General features: G+C 41.2%; 1 protein-coding gene across 8 annotated transcripts in view; it reads right to left on the reverse strand.

The window, feature by feature from the left end:
• PIKFYVE (phosphoinositide kinase, FYVE-type zinc finger containing) overlaps positions 1-19023 on the reverse strand; it is a 98475-nt gene that overhangs the window by 34696 nt on the left and 44756 nt on the right. For all 8 annotated transcript variants that reach the window (XM_050916075.1, XM_050916076.1, XM_050916077.1 and 5 more), the window contains 9 exons: positions 18911-18973; positions 15921-16050; positions 14149-14329; positions 12517-12591; positions 11563-11670; positions 6011-6151; positions 5497-5623; positions 1984-3164; positions 475-575 (listed from right to left, as the gene is read on the reverse strand). In XM_050916075.1, the coding sequence (XP_050772032.1) occupies positions 475-575; positions 1984-3164; positions 5497-5623; positions 6011-6151; positions 11563-11670; positions 12517-12591; positions 14149-14329; positions 15921-16050; positions 18911-18973 (2107 nt within the window). The remainder of the gene's footprint in view (positions 1-474; positions 576-1983; positions 3165-5496; positions 5624-6010; positions 6152-11562; positions 11671-12516; positions 12592-14148; positions 14330-15920; positions 16051-18910; positions 18974-19023) is intronic.

A 19023-nucleotide genomic window follows, 5' to 3' on the forward strand; every position in this document is an offset into this window, starting at 1 on the left:
ACTGACTTGTCTATAATTCCCTGGGTCTGTTCCCCCTTTAAAAGATAGATACTACGTTTACTCTTCTCTAGTCTTCTGGGACCGCCATCCATCCTCTACAAGCTCTCAAAGATAACTGCTAACACTTTCAAGACCGCTTCAGCTAGTTCCTTAAGTACTCTAGGATGAATTTCATCAGGCTCACTTACAAAAGCAGTGATTAGTTAGAGCACTGAATTACAGGTTGGGCTCTTTCTCCCCACCCCCCTCACTCCTGCCTTAAGCATTACAAAAGGTAAGTGACATTACTCAAATCCATCTAGTCATACACAACTTAATGTGATAACCCTAAAAAGGGCTAAGCTGCCTTCCCAAGCATCCTTAGTGGTACAGAGGAATTAGCACTGACCTTGCCTTCATATAAAGAGAGATATTAGTACTTAAACTTTGTATTTTAAGAGAGCCATAGAGAAGAAGAAGAAATTCATTTCATACCATGGGCTAACGCAGGCACTTGGAGCATTGCTGGATTGGGCAGAGGAGCTACTGAAAAGAACACACAGCCTCTGATGGTTTACTGGACTCAGACAGTCCACCTGAGAAGACAACCCATTAGCCAGTTACAACCACATATTTCCACCAATACAAAATAGTTTACACTTTAAAAGCTGCATAGAATGGAATTTTATTCAGCGAGAGATTCTGTGTTTGTCCCACTTGTTGGATTTACTTTTATCATCAAGAGATTAAGTTTCCACCTAGAGCTCTAGGTAGACTTATGCAAGGAGGACTTTTTTGGATTACAGCACAATCAATTAGGTACAAAAGTTTAAGGAATAGGAAGCCCTTGAACAGTGTGTGACAGTTTGAGGGGTCTTTAATCCACAAGTGTTATGCATTTTAATCCTTTGGATCAAGAAATCTTGAGCCTGAATCTTGACATTTGCTGCTTACCTTCTTGCAAGAACAGTTTTTCTAGTACACAAGATTTCAATTATTCAGAATACACAAGGTAGATTTCCCCTCACCCACCCTCCACATGGGTTTACTACTTTGCTGCTAAAACTTCAATATAAATATAACCCTCCACCTCCCCCCCAAAAAAAGTCAACCAGTGAAGATATTTTTGTGCTGGGGAGCTGGACTGGCAAGTATTCACTTGTTTGCTCTAAATGAAGTTCAGCCATTTCTGCCAGTAACCACAGCCTCTAGTGCAAAAAAGCATCACATCCCAAGAGGAGCTGCGAGATTCCCCCCAGGCAGAAGTTAGCAATTTTCATAGCAAACCAAAAAGATTTATCCACTTGTGAAAACAGATACCTGTTTATGAAAAAAATTACTTCTTCACAAGTGTTTTTGCACACAAATAATTGTAATATTTCAAAGGCAGCATAATTAAGGGAAAGACTATAAGCACATTTTCATTAAAAGATTCTCTTGACATTTTTCCAACTAATCTGGATCAGATATTTAGAATATTAAGAGATTTTTAAAAAATATTTTGCAGTTACATCCTCCCAACACTATCCTTTATTCTAACTGGACACCATTCATGACCTTTAGCTACCAAACCCACTAGGACACAATATCAACATTAGCATTACTCTGTACAAAGAGAGAAAAAAACAAACAGCTTTTAAACAGATGGGAGATTGTTCTCTTCCCCATCCCACAATTCACCTCCCGATTGTGGATGCAAGCACATTCACTCCCAGCATGTAAAACTGAGCTCGTAATGAGATGTACCAAGTTTCTTGCTCTTCCTGGTGGTTCAGAGAGCAAGTGCCTTGTAAGCCCCCTCCACCCACAATCCCTCAGGTCAGCATCTCTCACAATTAGAGACCACAATGTGGTGATTAAACAAGCTGACGTCCAAAATGACAGAGCACTGCAGTCCAATATGAACTTTTGTTATGCCTGGCCTGTTCCTAAATATGATATTCAGAAGTATGTTCTCTCTCCTACCACTAAACAAAAACAGGAAGTAAAAACCTAGATTCTTACCTTATGAGACCAAACAGATTCACCCCGAACCAATCCTCTCTCATCCTCTTCATTTCTGCCTCCAGCTTTTCCTCCAGGAACACCAGATGCATCTTTACACTGGGCAAAGGGATCTGCATTTTTCTGTTGTATCCTTCCTCCTCTGGCCCGGTAATCTGCCAGCATTCTGGCCAAGCTTTGGCTATCACCCAGATGCTCTGCAATTCTAGTGTTAACTAGCTCATGGGTGGGCAAAACCTGGATGGCTTTTGCCTGGATACTTCCATTTATCCCTTGCAGTCCAGAGAGATCCCTTAACAGCTGTTTCTTCCTTCTGCTCTCCAGCTCCTTATACTCTTTGTTGAGGAAAGGAGACAAATAGACCTGCTCTGGGAAGTAATCCCGGGCAGGGCACCTCATGCCCATCTCTGTTAGAAGAAAAGGTTCATGGAATATGATCACAGGTGAGATACAGAGAATAATATCTTTCAGCTCCTGTTTAAACGCTGAGGAGTAGGCCTTGAGGCGATCCTCGGAGGAAGTCACTTCCTCCATGACATACAAACCAGTGTCATCCTGCAGAGGGTCTCTGAAGACTCTCATCTGGCTTTTGGAATCCTGCAGGTCACCTGGCTGCTGCAGTGTCTCCAGATGCTGACTGTATAGAGTGCCTGGGTGTTGGTCCATATTATGGAAGGGTAGCCGCGATTCTGGTACTGGTGTTGTAATATTGCTTGACACTGGCAGTGAATATTCCATTCTGAGAAGCTCCTGGTGCCTTAAAGAGGAACCCTCTCGCAGGACAACATCATCTTGATCCTCTTCTTCAAACAAAGTTCTCTGTTCTAGTGTGCTGGCTTCATCGGAAGAGACAGACTCAGAGACCATGGGCACTTTTTCAGAAGAGAGTTCAACATCTCTGACCACTGTGCTAAACTCCTCACCATTAAAGAGGTCTTGGTGCCCATTTTCATCTCCTTGGCTTTCAATCAGTTTGTGGAAGTTTTTAGTCAGAGACGGGGGCATGGCAAACTCGTCCATAAGGAAAGAAATTTCCAGCTGGGAATGATAAGCCACACAGACCATAAAGATAAGGATCTCCTTCACTCGGGTCAGTTCATAGTCCGCAGCTCCACGCAGCTTGATGGTGCAGCCCAAGTGTGGGGGGCACCCTTCAAAAAACATTAAGGTTTTGGTTTGATCTAGAAAAGTTAGGAGGAAAACAGTGAGGGTCAAGCGGTTCTCATATTTCACAAGTAAGCAGCAGAATGGAAATGTTTTCCTGTGAAAAAAGGAACGTTAATTATGATCTAAGAGTTGGAACTAGAGACACAACCAGTTATTGCAACACCGCTGCAGGAACCTGTGCCCAGTCCAAAGCAAGGGTGTGGCTCCAGTTGTATATTTTTAGGTTTCTTTATGGAAAGTTAGCCTCCGCTGTCCCTTCCTTTGCCACTCAAGTTCCTCTAGGTTTTGAATCCAGTCAGAACAGAACAAAACAAGCAGCATAATCTCCCAATATACCAAGATTAAGCTAAGCCACAGAAGTGTAGGGCTGGAATAGATCTCAAAGGTCATCTAGTCCATCCCACCCATGCTGAGGCAAGATTAAATACATTTGTCAGGGATGGTCTATGTATTTGTCTAGCCTGTTCTTAAAAATCTCCAATGATGGGGATTCCACTACCTATTCCACTGTTTAACTCATGATGTTCTAAAGCCTACAGACTGAGAGCAAATGCCTTGATTTGGTTTCTTTCTAGCTAAAAGAATTTGAGGAGTGTGTGTGGGTGGGGGGGGGTGTTAGGGGGAAATGCAGGTTATTATTAGGGAGGGAGAGGAATTATTTAAGTTTAGTACTAATGTAGGCACGAGGACGAATGGGTATAAACTGGATATTAGGAAGTTTAGACTTGAAATTAGACGAAGGTTTCTAACCATTAGGGGAGTGAAGTTCTGGAACAGCCTTCCGAGGGAAGTAGTAGGGGCAAAAGACTTTTCTGGCTTTAAGACAAAGCTTGATAAGTATATGGAGGGGATGTTATGATAGGATCGTTAATTTGGGCAATTGATCTTGGATTACCACCAGATAGGTCTGCTCAATGGTCTGCGGGGAGATGTTGGATGGGATGGGAACTGAGTTACTGCAGAGAATTCCTTCTTGGGTGCTGGCTGGTGAGTCTTGCCCACATGCTCAGGGTTTAGCTGATCGCCATATTTGGGGTCGGGAAGGAATTTTCCTCCAGGGCGGATTGGCAGGGGCCCTGGAGGTTTTTCGCCTTCCCCTTCAGCGTGGGGCACGGGGCGCTTGCTGGTGGATTCTCTGCAGCTTGAGGTCTTCAAACCAATTTTGAGGATTTCAATAACTCAGTCCTGGGTTAGGGGTTGTTATAAAATTGGATGGGTGGGGTTCTGTGGCCTGCCTTGTGCAGGAGGTCAGACTAGATGATCATATTGGTCCCTTCTGACCTATGAGTCTATGAGTCTATTAAAGCCAGGAAGCAGCCCACTGTTACGTAACCCATTGGGCTAAGCTTTAAATCTATCATGAGGTATTCATTTATGCTGGCCTTCCTTGCTGCACTGGCCTTTTGTTTCTGTAATTAAAACGTTAAAAATATTATACCTGAAGTTTCTTCCCCTAGGCTCCCGACCAAATGAGGAGTTTTTGTCCCCTTGTTAGATGCTCGTTTCATGTGTTGTATATGGAGATCAGCATAATATAGATCATTTCTTCATATTTTTTGCAAAACATTAGATAAGGGGCAGGCAAACTTTTTGGCCTGAGGGCCACATCAGGTTTCCGAAATTGTATGAAGGGCCAGTTAGGGGAGGCTGTGCCCACGCCACCCCATCCAATCCCCCCCTCTACTTTCTGACTCCCTTGGACCCCATTCAACCTTCAGATCCCACTCTGATCGCCCCGACCCCTATCCACACCCCCAAACTTCCGTGCCCTCTATCCAACCGCTCCCTGCCCTCTTACTGCGCTGCCTGGAGCACCAGCGGCTGGTGGTGCTACAAACACACCGCCCAGAGCACCAGGACAGAAAGCCATACTGCCCAGCTGGAGCCAGCCATCATGCAGTACAGAGCACGGGGTCAGGCTGCGGCTCTGCAGCTGCGCTACCCAGCAAGAACTCGCAGCCCCGCCGCCTAGAGCACTGTACTGGCGGCATACTGAGCTGAGGCTGCGGGGGAGGGAGAACAGCAGGGGAGGGGCCGGGGCTAGCCTCCTGGACCAGGAGCTCAGGGGCCAGGCAGGACAGTCCCGTGGGCCGGATGTGGCCTGCAGGCTGTAGTTTGCCGACCTCTGCATTAGATATAGAATTATTTGCATTCTTTTTTGGGGGTATAAAACATCAAGACTATTATAGCAAAACGATGCTTAACAGCCCTGTCAACCTTTCTTCATTCATTCCAGTTACTTGGCAGTCAAGACATGCTGCTTAACATAGCAGTATTAGTAAATTAATAATCCACTCGCCAACTCTGTTTTGGGCAAATGAGCTAGGACACCCAGGTTCTACTCACCATTAGATAACTGGAACACTTGCATGTAAAATTTATGACAGGTTCCCAAGTGTGGTTTGGTCAACAATTGATCCATTGACATCACCAAGTCTCCCTGAGTCATCCGACTTATTCGGTCTAATACTTGCTGTAAACATGCATAGAACAATAGAATAGGGCACAATACTGTCATAAGTTAAAAATATATGTTCCAAGCTGTATCTGCTACTTCATCCTAAGCTAATGCCTTAGGCTTATCTAATTATAGTGTTTTCCTAGAGCGAATTAAGGAAAAAATATCAGCCTTAACTTTGAAGTCTCTTGGTTTGCATCATTGGGGTAACACTAATTTCATTGCTTAAAAATTCATATTTGAGAAATTATTCTAAAGAATATAAAATAATAATTAACTACACTCCAGCTATCATTGCATTTTAGTTTGTTTAACATGATCATACCAGACATGACTTATTACAGCAACATGATCCTGTGCAAGTATCATATGCTGTTACTGTGTTTGGGACTAAGCACTCACCGGTTTGACATTGATGACCAGAGTGATGCCATGTTCCAGCAGCATGTCCTGGGCAATTCGGGACACAGTCTTCTCAACCAGAACCAGGGTAGGCCTGACATCCACTATCCGCTGCACATAGTTCTTCAAGAACTCCCTTTCCTAGATACCAAGAGAAAGTACGACAGCTACTGTGGATCTAATTTCTTTTAAAAAGTGAAGCAGTCATACATCTAGTTACTTTCAAAATGTTGTGTCATTTCAGGCACTAAACCAGCCCTTGAGTCATCATGCCTATACAAGTGATTTTACAGTTCTCTTTATATATATAATTAGTTTCTCTCTCCTGTTACTGTGAAAGGCCAATGCACACAGGAGAAACTGACTAACCAGAAAGTGTAGTCAAATGCATAAACATATACATTTCCCATTCTCCCTCTCAACGTTGTGTGAATTTTACTGTGTCCCTTTAAATAGAGGCTTAATTTAATTAGCTTGATATCATTAACGCAGGAAGACAACCCCTTATCAACAAGAACTGCATATCAAGATGATTTTATATGTTGTGTTGAGGTGCATTCGGTAGATTAAAAACAATGGAACTTTGAGATTTTAGCAAGTTACTCAATTTAGTTTTTTGCATTACTATGCTAAAACATAATGGATACTTCTACGTAGCTTTATTGTATGGATTTGTTTGCCTAAGACACTCTGGAAAATCATTCTGAGTTCATGAAAGGTGCAAATTTCATGTGGATTCATCTTTCATTAACTCAGATTAACCTTCCTGAGCGTCCCCATGTAGACAAATCCTATAAACTAACACACACACACACACACACACACACACACACACACACACTTAAAATAAAACATTAAGGAAGCAAAAAGTAAGGTTGCATAGGCAACGTAATTCAGCTCCCTTGTGCATATGCGTTAGGATTCAATCTTTAATTGCATGTGTCATAAACAGATGAGAAAAGTTAATAGCACAGAAGTACTTTATATCTGACTGTAAAGGGTTAACAAGTTCAGTAAGCCTGGTTGTCACCTGACCAGAGGACCAATCAGAGGACAGGATACTTTCAAATCTTGAGGGAGGGAAGTTTTTGTGCTGTGCTGTTAGTTTTGGTTGTTGTTCACTCTGGGGGCTCAGAGGGACCAGACGTGCAACCAGGTTTCTCTCCAATCTCCCTGATACAGGTTCTTATAAATCCAGAATAGTGAGTACTAGGTAGATAAAGCAAGTTAAGTTTATGCTTGTTTTCTTTATTTGCAAATGTGTATTTGCCTGAAAGGAGTTCAAATTGGTATTTTGCTAAAAAGATTTTAATTTGTACTTGTATACTTAGGCTGGGAGGGTGTTCCCAGTGTCTATAGCTGAAAGACCCTGTACCTATTCCACTTTTTTAAATTTACAAAAATAATTTCTTTAATTAAAAGCTTTTTTGTTTAAGAACATGATTGTTTTTTTATTCTGGTGAGACCCCAGGGGACTGGGTCTTGATTCACCAGAGAATTGATGGGGAGAGAGGGAAGAGGGAGAGAGAGGCTGATTTCTCTCTGTGCCAGGATTACTTTCTCTCAGGAAGAGTCTGGGAGGGGGAAAGAGAAGGAGGGAGGAAGGTGAATTGTCCTCTCTGTTTTGTGATTCAAGGAGTTTGAATCACACAGTGATCTTCCAGGGTAACCCAGGGAGGGGAAGCCTGGGAGAGGCAACGGTGAGGGAAAGGGTTTGCTTTCCTTGTGTTAAGATCCAGAGGGTCTGGGTCTTGCGGGGTCCCCGGGCAAGGTTTTGGGGGGGACCAGAGTGTACCAGGCACTGGAATTCCTGGTTGGTGGCAGCGCTACAGGTTCTAAGCTGGTAATTGAGCTTAGAGGAATTCATGCTGGTACCCCATCTTTTGGACGCTAAGGTTCAGAGTGGGGAATTGTACCATGACAGCATGATCACATACTACTGTTTCTTCAGAACCCTTATCTCATTTAGTATACCGTATAAAGAATACTTTTGTCTGTAGGATACTGGTCCAATTTGTTGCAGAAATTGGAAGGTAGGTAATAAATGAAGCAGGGGAATTGCAGTTAGAAAAAAGGACAGTCATGGGTAAGACAATTGAATGCTGCTCTGGAGAACTAGATTCTATCCTTGTGGCTTTGTGAAACAGCAGTCCAGCCCACATTTTTCACAACTGGTCATTAGCTGTGTTCTCTTCATTTTCTGGGCACTTAAGCTGAGACCCTGGGGTCTGATTTGCGTAAGTACTAAGCACCCACAGCCAGGGTCATACCTAGCCATTTTGGTGTCCTACGCAGCCTCCCTGCAGAGATGTGTGTGGTGCCCGGACCTGGCATCGTCCAAGGCAGCTTGCAGGTGAAGAGAAAGTCCAGCTCAGACTTTGGCTGAAGCTTGTTTGGCTCAAACAGAATCTTCAAGGATTTTACCAGCTAAAGTCTAAAGTCTCAGAGCATGTGCTAACTGCAATTTTTCCAAAGGCTTCCAATCAGCTCTAGTTGGATTTTGTTGGAAAAATTCACCTGTTGGAAAATGCCAGTTTGTCCACAACAAAAACATTAGATGAAAACACACAACCTTAGACAAAAGTTGAAAGAAAGCATTTAGATAAGGCTGAAACATTCAATTTTGAGCTTTTTGGAACATAACATTCTGATTTTCCATTTCAATTTTTTAATTTTATATTTAAAGTTGAAACTGGAACAAAAAAAAGATTCAATTATTTGGAGTTTTGGGTCATGTGACATTTTGAAGCTGTTTCTGGTCCATTCTTCAACAAAAGGAATTTTAATTTTGCAAAACTCTACCCCAAATGAAAAATCCAGCTCCTGCACAGATCTACTTACAACTGTCAGATTTTCACAGAGTTAGCAAAGTCAAATCTGCAACACTCTGCAAAATTTCAAGCCCCTGCTCCAAAGCCTGGGGTGAAAACTACTACCCCCAAGAAAAGATCACCACAACTTGCACTTCCTCAGTCTTTGTTGTTAACTCTATTTAACCTGTTGAGCATAGGAATTTCTGAATGATGAGGGCCCAACCTTGCACTCCGAGTGTGGGTACATGGCTGAGATATCGAGGCCCACCTGGGCAATTAGCATCCTCCCAAAACACCCAGGGTTTTGACAACATAATAGTAGGTCAGTAACCCTGGTTAGTGTGCACTTGGTTCTAAACTGGATTTACTAAAAATATTCCCATCCTTCAAAACGGCACTTATTGTCTCAATTTATAATAAGCCTACATAACAATAAAAAGGTGGCCTGTTAGTATTCAGAAATTTCAAATGCATATCATCTCTAATCAGAGTCAAATGGAAGGTGGATTTAGTTGAGGATAATTTTAGCTGGTTAGCACCAACATCAGAGGATTTTGTTTAAAGAAAATTTAAACCTCCAGCTTCCATATACCTTGAGAAATAAGCAGGATTATGCATGTGTATAAAGATTTCATATCTCAATACTTTCACTGAGATTTTTTGGAAGAAGTCTGTCAACAGACAAATAAGAGGATTTGGTAAGTGATAAAGATTTATCTCCAAATTATCAGCTTACGCACTTCATTTAAAAAAGTTACCATCTGTGATCAAAAGGCAGTACAAGACACCACCAGCATCTCATGTTTCAAAGCAATATTAAGCTATGGATCCTATTCCAATTAGGCCTTTGAGTTACTATAGGTTACACAAAATTCCAGTACTAAGAAATTGTTCTGGATGCTCTGTCCAGCTGGCCAGGAAGTTACTGGATGGATATTTACAAGTATGAAGAATCTCAAACACTGCCTCAAATACATATCCTGCTGAGCTTCAGTGTGGATTTTTCTATTAATAGAAAAGGTTGAGATAATTTTAAGCATAGGAGATCAAGATTAAAGCCACACCAGACGTATGGATTTATCTTTAATTAGCAGAGTGAAGTTTCAAAACCACCACTTCCCAGCACCCATCAGCATTTTTTTTGGCATCTTCAACAATTTCAGACTTTGGGGTTCAGCAAGATAGATAGAGTGTTACTGCCTCACACAGAGTATGTGAACAACTTTGTGGCAAATTGCATGTTTCATAAGATTTAACTTCAGTATTGAAGTTAAATTATCGTCTGACTGTGAAATATGCAGTTTTTGGAAGAATCCTCCACTGCAGGACAGTTTGTGCTATTTGTTGCAACTTTCGCCTGCCAGAAGCAGTGCTTTACCCTCTGGCTTGAGTTTACTCAGATCCAGCTAGATGTTCTGCAAACTCCTCTCACCACCACCGTTCCCACTACTGCAGCAAGGATTAGAAAGTTATTTACTAGCAGAAATCATTGACCCAGCCTCCATGAAACATTGGTTCAGTTCTCCCATAGCAGTTCCCCTTCCTTCCCCTCCAGAGGTAAAGGAGATAAAGGGATATAGTCAGTTTTATTTCAAGGACAGCTTTGAAAAAAAGTGTCAGTGAACAATATTCAGAAGGAGAAGTTACAAGCTCTACCTCTTCTGTTGACACAAGCATTGACTCCTATCCTTTTTTGCGGAAAAAGCTATTTCATCGAACAATGTTGAATTGTACTGCTAATGTTTTCATTTCTATGCTCCTGGGTTAAGCACCAGCCCTTTCAGGGTCTCAACTGTGCCAACAGACTGTCAATCAATGAAGCACTCAATGTAAGGGCTTTCAAAGGGTCACTGTACATAAACACTCTTAATAAGACTGCTCCCTTCAGAGAGATACTTATACTTTGTGTCTGGACAAAAAGCAGCTCTACCAATTTAGGCATTAAACCCCCTGAAACCTCCCATCAGTGGTGAGAACGGCACACAGCTCTAAAGCAATATTTGTAATTTTCTCCATTATTAGATCAAGCATTATCAGTTCCCAACAGATTAACACAAATACAGAAGTATATCTCAACCCAATGTTCATCCGTTCCTGAGGGCTGGTCTACACTAGGAGGGGTAATCGATCTAAGATCGCGTAGCTGAAGTCGAAGTATCTTAGATCGATTTACCTTGGGTCCTCACTGCGCAGGATCGACGCCCGCGGCTCCCTGTGTCAACTTCGCAACCGGCGCTCGCTGCGGTGGAGTTTCGGAGTCAACGGGAGCGTGGTCGGGGATCGATATATTGCATCTAGATGAGACGCAATATATCGATCCCCCAAAAAATCGATTGCTACCCGCCGATACAGCGGATAGTCTGGACGTACCATTTGTCTCAGTCAGCAGTTCTGCCATTTTGAACAGCAAGATCCCTGATTCTTAGGCACACGCTACACAAACCCGCTTCTTAAAAACTCATGTTATTGAAAAAGGCCATGAATTCCTCTGGATCCATGCTACTTCCCCAACGTCAACAGGACTCACAGGTTTCTGTTGAAGCCAGTATATAACTTTTTCCTGAAGTCTCAAGCCCAAAGCAGCTATGAGTTATCCCTCATCACAAATTCTCTTGCTTCCACTCCATCCAAGCCCCCCGGTGGCTGGAACTGAAGTTATACATATATGGCTAAGTCATTAGATCATAAAAAGACAATATAGAAAATTTAAACTAAAAAACAGAAGGAAGATGTTCTAACCTGAAGAACAATGGGGTCTATGCAGGTGAATTTTGTTTCTTCTCGGTAGAGGTACTCGATGGAACACTTCAGCAGAAGAATTTTGGGATTTTTTATATAGGTGTTCATCTAGAGAAGGGCATGGTAGTTAAAACAAAAAGGGAACAGACATCAAGGTGAGATTAGACCCAAGACTTTTTTCCATGAGGAACTTTTTTGAAGCTCCCTCAGTTACCCAAAGGTGACATAGTTGCATCGATGAAATTCTGCAGCATATCAGTCAGAGGATCTCTGCAAAGATTTACCACTAAACCATGCCAATTGGGTAGTGGCTCCAATCAAGTAAACTTTATGCTGGCCAATCTCATACTAGAGAAAGCAAGATACAGTTTCATCTGTCCTGCAGGACAATTACTGCTCTGTAAAGAGAATGTCAGCAAACAAGTTCCTGGTACAAACCCATTTCCTGCACAACAGATAGAATTTTAATGATCCAAGACTTCCTAAGCCACCAGAGCATACTAGGTCAATCAATCAGATTCTCTCCATCCTGATCACTGGCGTTATTTTACACTCATTTACCAAATGCCATTTAATAAAAAAAAAAAAGTGCAACCATAGAAGATCCTTCCCCAGTAAATCTTAAACATTTCTAGAAAGTGTTCTATTCTACAGTTTTGAGGAAAGTTTAGTCCCTGCTCTCAAAACTCAGACTCCCTGGACTACAAAGGAACCCCTTTGAATGAAAACGCAATATACGTGCATACTCAAACACAAATAATCAACTGTTCAACAGCCTTGAGTAAAGCCCACTCCACACCCCTTAGGAAAAAGATTTCGTAGATCAAAGATGATGTTGCAGTACGTTTACTCTCAGTGTGCACTACCAAGAAGGAGACGTTTCTCTTTTTAAATGCAATGCCCAATGCCATACTAAAAGAATGCAGGCTATTTTATTTACGACATCTTCATTACCTTTTTGTGAGCAACGTTCTTGGTGCAAACAAAGCCATTCACCACCACAGAGTCAAATTTCTTTCCACCTGGGATCTAACAAGATAGCAAGATTTAAAGGCTTTCTGGTGTAACAGTCACTTTCTCTCTCTTTAAATTCATTGAAGAGCATACTATGTAAGGTACTTAATGAAAAAATTGTATTTTACAGCATGCATAGGTTTCTCTAAAACTTCAGTTTGCTCATTTTTATTTTCTGTGCCATTATAAATACAGTAGAACCTCGGAGTTAAGAACATGACAGTTACAAACTGAGCAGTCAACCACACACCATATTTGGACCCAGAAATACACAATCAGGCAGCAGCAGAGACCAAAATCCCCAAACACAAATGCAAATACAGAACAGTACTGTGTTAAACGTAAACTACTAACAAAAATATAAAAGGAGAGCAGGGTTTTTCTTCTGCACAGTCAAGTTTCAAAGCTCTATTAAGTCAATGTTCAGCTGTAAACTTTTAAAATCACCAAAACACTTTGTTCAGAGATATGAACAACCTCCATTCCCGAGGTGTTCATAACTCTGAGGTTCTGCTGTACTACGACTCCCACTATTCCATGTCAAGACCTCTTAAAAGCATACTCTCAGTGGAGATTACAAAAGAAGAGCCTGGAAATGGCAGCTCTACGTATCTTAGAGCATTTAGAAGAAGTCTGCCAAGGGGTCAGAGTCCCAATAACACAGTGAAATGTAGGCAAAAAAAACAACAGACACCAAGCAGGCTCTCTGAATCAAATTTAGGTTGCCTAGAGGCATATTTCAGAGATCACATTATTGCAGAAATCCCTTTCTAGGTCACCTACGGCACAGCATTAGGTTCTAAGGAGCTGCTCATCTACTAAAACTCAACCTGAGTGCTAGGAGAGGAGGGAGCAACTAATATGGTCAGGAAGAAATTTCATGGGGCTGTCTGCAAAAAGTGTACAAGACACCTCTAATCTTACATGGCTGCCTGAAACAGAGGATGGCCTATTGAGAGTGATTTCGGTAAAGAGGAACAGGCTTGTGCTTGGAATCTTTATTCACAGCAGCTTCATGTCAGGTCCCAGTCTCCTGATGGCCTTTCTGATCTGTGATCATGGCCCTACATTTGTTACAACTGCTGTAGCAATCGGTGCATCTTGCGTAACTCCAAGAGCATTAAGCTACCTCATGAAGGCCAGTTGCTGGGCTTGGGGTGGAGAGGTTAACTCTTGCATAATAAGCAGTTACAGGGAAGAGTTTGCCTCCAGTACACTACACAGGAGGCTGACAACTACCAAACATCTTTAGTTAGACATGCAAGGTTTAAAAAAAGGCAGGAAGAGAGTGAGTTGTTACTGTGACTTCATCCCACGCCATTCTCTGCAGCCTGAAAGGAAGAGATTGACTCAAATGCCTCTAAGCGCTTTGCAGCACAGGAGGTAAGAGTCATGTACATATCCTTCCCCAAAATAGCAACGGTCTTCTCTGCAACATAGGACACACTGGTTACTCATGTTAATGAATTTGTAGTTTTTAATCCAGACACCTGCCCCATCAAGAGCCACATCATCTTTATTTCACACAAATTTCCTGTCGTCGTTCTCCCACTCCCAGTCACCAGAACTCACCTTTTTAATGTGGACAAACTGGCGGATATCCATATCATCGTCTCTGTTCTTGACATCAGGTCGGACAGTCTGAACTACCTGGCAGACCACAGGCACAATGATATCCCTCCAGGATAATGACAACGACTCATTGTTGAGTAGCTGCTGAAGCAGTGCCATCATGTGGTTATGATTAGCTGAGCTGCAGAGGAATCAGAGTGATTAAGAGAGAGGAGGGGAATACATGTTGCTTCATCTGAAGCAGTGTGACCTAGAGGTTTTTTACTTCACAGTGTTTAAAATGCAATAAGCAATTTGAGGAAACATCAGTCAGGAGCGTTCTGGGTCATCATCTTGTTTATTTTTTCTGCTCTATAGTAAGAGGCAACAGGTAGCGTAGAGAAACAAAAAATATCTAGATTTTTCCCTACTGGGACCTAATTTCTTAAATAAAAATAAATCAAATAAGTGCACTAAGTATCTAGATCAAGTCTCCCTTGAAGAGACAAAGTTCAGCTTTTGTTTGACAGTAAGTTATTAATTTTATTGCTCTAGTAGCAAAGTGCATTTTGCTGCAATTCAGTTTCAGAGCACACTCTTCACAGGTGGGCAATAAGCAACATCTCTTGGATGCTATGTGGCAATATTGCATACTATCAATAGAGTTCAGACAGGCAGCTCCATTTCAAGATTATTTGCATATACTTATATCATGCTATTTAAGGCATGCCAAATACTTTAGGTGGAGTAGTCCCAGAGTATCATGCCAAGCAGCATATATTAACAGCGCCATGTGTATGTCATATTGGGAAGAATTTTGCTTTATATTCAAGGACATGAGTTCAAATATGGATGGTTTAAGTATTTAATTTTAACAGCAACTGTGCTACTTTTTCCCTTTGACTTTTACAATGGACACAAAATTATTAGCAGACATGAAAATGATTGGCATGTTTGTAACATTTAATTACATTAACTCAGACACTAGCATAAAAAATTGTTTCAGAACTGTAGGATCATCAATCCACGGCTACAGCCAATTGCCAAATGCTCAGAAGAAGGCATCCCTTATCCCAGGCCACAAAACTGTGACAAAAGCAGACATGGAGGCTGCATGTATGAAAATGAAATCTCAAAATATGTCTGCACTACCAGCTAATTCAGCACTGCTGCGATCAATGCAGCGGTGTCAATTTAGCACGTCTGGTGAAGATACACTAAGTCGATGTCTGTACTCCACCTCCCCAAGAGGCGGAAGCTATGTTGACAGGAGAGCATCTCCCATCAACATACAGCAGTGTCTATACCATGCTAAGTTGACTTAAGTTACATTGACTTCAGTTACATAACTGAAGTAGCGTAACTTAGATCGACTTGCAGCGTTAGTGTAGACCAGCCCTCACTAAGCTGTTAAAGGACACTTCTATAGCTCCACATATTTATGTGGCATTTCACACAATAACACACTTACTCTGTCTCAGGCTATGATTTAAGAGAGCAAAGACAGGGGACAACAGAACAAAGAAGGGTAAGGTGAGAAGACATTGGGGAAATTGCAAAAAAGAAAGTCCCAGAACAACTTTTTTTTTTTGGAAAGGGAGAATTTTTTTTTACCAATCATGAATTCCTTTCTTGCTTCTCTAGCATATTGATCTTATTACAGAAAAGATTTGAATTAGAGGCAACATTTTCAAATGCTTAAGGAGTCTAAGTCCCACCGAACGTGAAAGGGACAAAGCTTTTGAAAATGTATCCTAGACATACACATCAATTCCCTTTTATGCTCTACTTACAGAAGCCTCTCCATAGCTTGTTTCTCCCCATTCTCTTCCCTCAGCAGATCCAGATTGCTGTGGTGCCAGCCTAAAGGTGTGAAAAACAGCTCTTTGGATTTCTCCTCCACCCTCCGATTGAACAGTGACTCTAAAGAAGAACAGCGAGAAAAGCTTGTTTATACAAAGTCAAAGCTCAATGCTTACGCTTTCTCTTTTTAAAAAGCTGAAAGAAGAGACTCCACCAAGACTAGTTCAGGCCTGCGCTGTGAGAGGCTCTTGAAATGTTAAAAGTTGTGCTGGAAACAACAGTGTTAGTCACTGACGGAAATTTAGGTATTTGCAGTGTCATCAACTACAGCAGAGTAAGCATGCTATTACACACACTTCAGGCTACACAGCCTCATGCCAGATAATTTGCTTTTCTTCTCTCTAACCTGCTCATGAGCAGTTCAGTCTTAAAGCAGCGAATTAACTACACCTCTACCTCAATATAACGCAACCCAATATAACACAGTAAAGCAGCGCTCGGGGGCGGGGGGGAGAGGGCTGCGCACTCCGATGGATCAAAGCAAGTTTGATACAACACGGTTTCACCTACAACATGGTAAGATTTTTTGGCTCCTGAGGACAGTGTTATATCGAGGTAGACGTGTATGTATGGTCAACTATATCCTCATGTTACCTCAAATAGGTAGTAATCTGAATCTCCAGATACATAACCTTATACTTAAGACCTTTTAAAATTAGAACAGTCTAATCTTGTATAGTTTCATTGGCAAAAAGCTATTGTTTTGGAAGCCTTATATCCAAAAGTAGCACTAAAACAGCATCTAGTTATTCCACTCAGGTAGTGGAGTTAGCAAAAACGTCATGCACATATGAACACATTCAACTTATTTTAATGTTTGTTTTAATATAAATATAAATATAAATGTATCCACTCAAGGCCAATGGAAATGCATCTCTTGGCTAACCCAGACTCTTAGAAATTGAGTAGGCAATTGCACAATAAGAGTACAAGATCTTAAGACAGTGGAGATTTAATCCACTAAAGCTAAGGCCATTCACTTGAGATAAAATCCTACTGAATAGGATTGTTGGTCATAATATTATACCTTGCTTTCCCAACATAACTGAGTGAGTACTCTTAGAGCAGTCCAATCTTTGTCAACGGAAGTCACAATAAGTTTTGTTGAGTAGTGTTAGTTCAGAGACTAAAGTATCACAGTTTAGCTAGTAGTCTAATCAGAGACCACAGTTATTCCAGTTTTATAAGAGTAAATCTCCACTGAACTGGAGTAACAGAGGTCAGTCAGGCCCAGAGTCATAGAACTGTATGTAATAAAAATATTGGCCATATGAGGCACATTCTACTAGGTTGGTTACCTTTTATAAGACCACAAACAACAACAAGCTCTTTTGGTACGTATGATAAGAGCCATGGTTTTTAAAGATCTCTTTAAAATACATGAAGGGAACAGCTGACAATTCAGCTTGAGCTTGCTAACTTTTCAGTCCATTTTGCTTTTGCCTTTGTGTGGATTCTTATTTTCCCCTTTGAACAATACAATTCCAAAGTTGTGGTAATTCTTAGGAGTTGTAGTTTTGTTTTTTAAATCTGTCCTTCTATTTCTTCAGATTGTAACTAATAGCTTGCCTTTAACTTTTAATATTTTATGAGTTTCCCCCAAAATGAAATGCCAAAAATCTTAATTTGTCCTTCAGTTTTTTTATTTGATAAAATATAAGTAAAATGTGTCATTCCACTGAGGCCTGGTCTCACTGGAAAAAAACAGTGTAACTCAAGTGTACAACTCCGGTGTCACTCAGCTGGGGGTGCAATTCTTTTTAACAGTATAGTTATACTAGTATAAGCTTTAATGTGAACATAGTTAGATCGATAGCATGTTTTGGGAAGCAAAATAAACTATAACTGCATCCACATGGGGGGAGAAAGAAGGGGTGCTGCTTTAAATATACTGGTATAGTTAACAGTGTAGTTTTAGCACAGGCAAGCCCTGTGTGTTGCATTAATTGTCCTAATCTTCCAAAGCCGCTATGATTTTCTTTATGCAGCTTTCCCCCTGCCCAAAGTAAATTTTGTTGTCATTTCAGTGATTAAATTTGATTGCCCCCTGACACTACTGTATCAAAGAGCAATATTAGAAGCTTCACTGTCGTCATTATGCCGACTATAAAATTCATATTTAATTAAATCTCCACAGTCTAGGCTGTAAGGGGAATGATCATCTTTTCGACAACAACTCAATATAGTTACAGGCCATGATTAGCATATTTTAAGTAGTCTGCATAGGATCAACAACAAATGCTATATGAGTAAGTGACTAAGAACAATGCCTGTGGAAAAAATAAAAAGGTATTTTCCTCTTTCAGATGCTTTCCACGTAACACTGAATATTTGTCAATAAATTGCATGCCTTAATACCCAGAAATATATAGCCTGCTTCCTAAGCATAGAGCCCAGGCAAAAGCACCTCACCTAAAAGGGTCTCAAACTTACAACTGTGTCCAACAGGACTTGCCTTTCAACAGAAGCGACAAGAGAAGTTGTGCTACAATGACCTCAGATTAGTTTTGAGATATCAGTGGCACAGACGTGTTAGGCGCACACACAAATGTACAGGAAATAAGGAGGTAGGAGAGTTAAACACCTGATGGAGCCCCAAAAAAAAAAAAAAACACAACTAATCTCATATGCAGGAACATTTTACAGATGTGGAAGTGCTAATAAAATGCTAAACACAGCCAGTTAATGTGTAATGAACGAAGCTTTTTTTCCCAAGGGCGTTTAAATACAAAGAACTTGACAAGCCTGAGTTAAATCTGAAAGTGAACCAAGTAAGAGGAGAAAGTTACACAAGGGTTTCTCGCTAAGTGCCCTTAGAATTACTTTAACAAGTCAATGTTTAGCCCAGCTCAAACATCAATAGAAGCTTTCATAACTACATTACCCACTTACTAGAAAAAAGCATTTCCATTCATCTTACCCTTGATGAAAGCGTCACTTATTGAGATCATCTGTTGCCCTCCGTTGTCAGGATTCAAGTACTCTGAAAAGGAGAGAGCAGATGGAGATGGGAGGAGACACAGAAAAATGACT

Source organism: Gopherus flavomarginatus, chromosome 10 (assembly GCF_025201925.1).
Source record: "Gopherus flavomarginatus isolate rGopFla2 chromosome 10, rGopFla2.mat.asm, whole genome shotgun sequence".
Classification (NCBI taxonomy): Eukaryota; Metazoa; Chordata; order Testudines; family Testudinidae; genus Gopherus; species Gopherus flavomarginatus.